The 4760-nt window shown below is 41.1% G+C and overlaps 1 protein-coding gene across 1 annotated transcript in view; it reads left to right on the plus strand.

Annotated features, from left to right (window-relative positions):
* The first annotated feature begins 4160 nt into the window (after positions 1-4160).
* The window catches only part of LOC111979555 (hydroxysteroid 11-beta-dehydrogenase 1-like protein), a 5088-nt gene continuing 4488 nt past the window's right edge, over positions 4161-4760 (plus strand). The window contains exon 1 of the mRNA XM_070449112.1: positions 4161-4183. Coding sequence (XP_070305213.1) covers positions 4161-4183 — 23 coding nt within the window. The remainder of the gene's footprint in view (positions 4184-4760) is intronic.

Genomic DNA, 4760 nt, shown 5'->3' on the forward strand with positions numbered 1-4760 from the left:
AGCAGCGCCTCATTTTTACCAAATTCTCTCATTCTGAACATTAACATTAACCACATATTGTASAGGGAAAACATTAGTTCACAGATAGTAGTTAGTTCATTAGCTAGTTAACTAGTCAACATTTCACATAGATTGCCAGGGTCCAGTAAGCAACTAACGCGTTATAACTTCAGGATCGGCAMGGAGTCGTAACGTTATACCAGTTAAGTTAATACTATAGCGAATTGGTTAGCTCATCTGATGTTAGTTCATCTGATGTTGTAACGTTAGCTAGCTAACGTTAGCTGACTGACTTTATTAGCCAGCTAATTTCTATTTTCTACATGTAGAATAAACAATTGAATCACGTAGCAACCAAAACACAGTGTTCAATTCTTCAAGTAGCCACACCCTTTGCCTGAAGACAGCTTTGCACACTCTTGGCATTTCTCCAACCAGTTCACCTGAATGCTTTCCAGTCGAATGTCTATGCTGCACTTGCTGCTTTTCCTTCACTACTCGGTCCAACTCATCCCATACATCTAGATTGGGTTGAGTGTGTGATTGTGGAGGCCAGGCATCATTGCACACTCCATTCTCTCTTCCTTGGCTTAAATAGCCTTACAAGCCTGGAGGTGGTGTTGGGTCAATGCTGTTGAAAACAAATGATAGCACTAAGCCAAACCAGATGGATGGCGTATCGCTGCAGAATGCTGTGGTACCATGGCTGGTTTAAGTGTGCCTTGGAATATGACCACGACCCAAAGCAACACACCATCACTCCTCCTCCATGCTCTCACGGTGGAACCACATATCGAGATCATTCGTTCACCTACTTCTGTCAGCAGCGGCAATTAACCAAACATCGAAACGATTTGGACTCATCAAGACAACAGGAGATCCAGGTTTTATTCTAATGTCGCATTGCTCACGTGGTTTTCTTGCCCAAGCAAGTCTCTTCTTTCTTTATTGGTTTGTCCTTTAGTAGTGGTTTTTGCAGCAATTCGACCATGGAGGCCTGACATGGCAGTTCTCCTCTGCAAACAGTTGGATGTTGAGATGATGTCTGTAATTTGAACGTGAGCATTTATTTGGCTGCAGCTTAATTTGCGATTATCTGAGGCTCGGTAACTTCTAATTGAACTTATTCTCTACAGCGAGTAACTCTGCTCTTCGCTTTCCTGTGGCGGTCCGCATTGAGATTCAGTTCATCATCAGCGCTTTGATGGTTTTTTTTGGACTGCACTTTAAGAACTTTCATAAGTTACTTGAATTTTCCGGACTTTTGAACGACCATCATGTCTTAGAAGTATATAATAGAACTGTCATTTCTCTTTGTTATTTGAGCTGTTCTTGCCATAATATGAATGGTCTCTTTACCAAATAGGGCACTTCATTATACCAACCCTACCACATCACAAGCACAATGATTTGGGCTCAATACGCATTACAGAAGGAAGAAAATCCACAAATGAACTTTTAACAAAGGCACACGATATGAAATGCATTTTCCAGGGTGACTACCTCATGAAGCTGGACTTGAAGATTACCAAGAGTTGTGCCCAAACTGTCATTCAAGGCAAGGGTGGCTACTTTAATAATCGAAAATTATATTGATTTGTTAACACTTTTTGGGTTTGCTACATTATTCCATATGTGTTATTTCATTAGTTTTTTGATGTCTTCACTATTATTCTACATGTAGAAAATGTTTTTTAAAAAATAAAGAAAAACCCTTGAATGAAGTACGCTGTGGCCAAACTTTTGACTGGTACTATTTTTGGGGGGTCAGAAAACGTTGTAGTGGAAAGTACTTGCTAAATTAAAACCACAAATAATGTTGTAAGGCTACCCAGGTCCACAAACTGTAGATTATTGATGCACCAAATCTAACACAAACAACTGGTTTGGTCGCTGTTGTCAGGACCAGGCGCACATGCCAGTTAACATTTTTCGGTCACACGATTTCCTAAAACTTTGTCAAATCGTGCATAAAGTCGTCACAACAGTGTTGGAATATCATCAAGGCACGCCATGGAACTTTAATTCAAAGTGTACGTTTAAACTTCCAAAACTTGCACTGCTGCTGCGGCCCAAACCTAAACACCCTCCTTCTCCTCTTCCTTCTCCAATCCACCTTGAACAAAAAACCAATTCCTTACCTGTGATAAACTGGACATATTTAGGTTACAGAACAGTCCGGTGGTCGAGGCAATCTGTTAGAACGATCACCACAATAACCACCATTGCCGATCCACATCTTGGATTGGCGCCGGCATCGCGACGCGCTCGTTTTACCGCAGCCGCCGTGGCCGGGACACAATTATTTACGTTGTGAAAGTTCGTTGCTAACGGCTTCTGAAGTTAATCCTGCTTGCTGCTGAAGACTGTTTCGGCGTGGCCATTGGTAAGCTTCCTGAACATGAGTATCCGTGAAAAAACAACAACGAATCAAGACGGGGACGGGTTATATTAAATCAATGCCACGCTTACATGAGCTTTGTCTCCTACTTTTCCGAGACGGAAAAGAGCCCCTTCCATTAATTTCAGCGTGGAGGAAACGAGATAAGGGGAGGCGTAACCACTCAGTCTTTTATGCTATTCCTTGTAATTCCTTCCTCTTTGCCCCGGACGACTGAGAGAACAGTTGACTGGGGTAACACGTTGTCAGACCCTGCAGGGACAGAGACTGTGCGCAGCCTGACCTCCGCTCTAGTCCTTCAAAACAGAGATGGCAGTGCGTGGTGTTAGACCTCTCGTTACCTCCTGAGAAGAGTCCAGCGCCACTGCACTGAACAGAATTATGACAAATATTTAGCAAAAAACTCTAGAAAACTGAGCCTGTGATTAAATAAATTTGAACTTTCCCTTGGCAATCGTTCTATTTTATTGTTAGTATGGCTATGGAAATGTGTATTTGAAATGTTAATGGTACTTTTTTTTTATCATTGAAAAATTCAAACCTAAGTAATAGTGTTTTTCATTCTAACTTATATTTATTATTAAGGAATAGATTACATTTGTGAAACTAAAAGGGAAGGGCGTTTATGGTAAAATAAAACAACTTTGAAATCTCAAACACAAACTCTCCAATGAAGGGATGCCATTAAGTTGCATTTGAAATGGACTGCTAAAGAAGCAGATAGATGGGAAACAGATAACCGTGACTGCTTTAGCTTTCATGTTAATATGGTCTGACTATCTTTATTAATAATCTGATTTCCTTCCGTCTTCCCACTTTCTGTCTCTCGTTCTCTACAGCTGTGTCGTCATGTGTGAGCCATGGGGACCACTGCTTGTCTCATATGCTCATTGGAGTGTATGCTCTATATGAGATGGGAGACAGATTGTGGGGAGACAGTTGGTTTGGGACCCCGCCAGGACAGGACAGACCCTGATACTGAAGGACCCCTCCCCCTCAGACGTTGTTATACGACGGAGCTGAACCGAACAGAGCCACTGGGAGAAAAGGGAGTAGCCTAGGTTTATGAATAAATCATATCCAGACACAGACACTGACTAATCTTCAGTCAGTTGTTTTGAGGTGTTTTCTCGCCCGAATAGTTTGGCACAGGTACTTTTTGATTCGTACATTCATAGTTAGATACACAGAATGTGTGTGTGATCCCTTTTCCAACACAAGTATGGCTGGCCCTATTTCCTCTCTACCTCTCCAAATTAGTGTGACATCTCTCTCTTCATTAATTCCTGGAAGCAGGGAAGGAAAGCCCTGTCGCTTTTTATGCTCCCATAAACCCTGTAAAGAGGTGAAATCCACAGGTCTGCTGCTGATGTCAAAAGGATGAAATAAAACTCTTCCACAGTAGATGTTCAACATGGATTGCGTTGAAGAGCAACAACTAAACCATTCAGAGATTAATATTGACAGAGCTGGCTGCAATCATTTGATTCAAATATAGGGGACTCGAAAACAAATGTCTTGAACCAATGACCTACAGAGATGAAATTATATACAGTATATTGTCTCTTTAGAGAGACAAATGTTACCTTTTCTTGAGTCAGCTTTTAATTGTATTACCTGAGTAGTGAGTGAAGTGAGTGAGTGAGATGAGTGAGTGAGTGCAAGTGAGTGAGTGACGTGAGTGACGTGAGGTGAGTGAGTGAGTGATGATTGTGAGTGAGTGATAAGTGATGTGATCGTTGAGGACTGTGAGTGAGTGATGAGTGACGTGAGTGAGTGGAGGTGAGTGACGTGAGTGATTGATGTGAGATGACGTGTGTGAGAGAGAGAGAGAAGAATGCTTGCTTGCTCTACTGGGCAATTCACGTAACAGAGTGATTACTGAAGGGACTCAGATTTTACCTTTTAAAATGTATGTCAGACAAAAACACGCATGATTTGCAAAGTTTAATAAATCAAGAACTTGTCTATGCACAAGGACTACCTTAAATAATTTTCCACGGAAAATGTTAACAAAAACACATTTACTTGAACAGTCACATGCAAATATACAGGTAACAAGGAAGGTTTGTGCTGTTTTGGTTTTTCTCCGTCTTCTTCTCTGCATGAGTTTGGAAAACGAGTGAAGGGAAAAGGCATCAAGAGTGCCCAGCATGATGTTGGGAACTCCTTCAAGACTTTGGAAAAAGCATCTCATGAAGCTGGTTAAGAAAATGCCAAGAGTTGTGCAAAGCTGTCTCAAGATGCTACTTTGAAGAACTCTCAAATTCTCAAATATATTTTGATTTCTTAACATTTTGATTACGAGCATTTGATTTCATGTGTTTTTCATAGTTTGTTGATGTCTGCACTAATTATT

The sequence above is a fragment of the Salvelinus sp. IW2-2015 genome, linkage group LG19, assembly GCF_002910315.2.
Source record: "Salvelinus sp. IW2-2015 linkage group LG19, ASM291031v2, whole genome shotgun sequence".
Classification (NCBI taxonomy): domain Eukaryota; kingdom Metazoa; phylum Chordata; class Actinopteri; order Salmoniformes; family Salmonidae; genus Salvelinus; species Salvelinus sp. IW2-2015.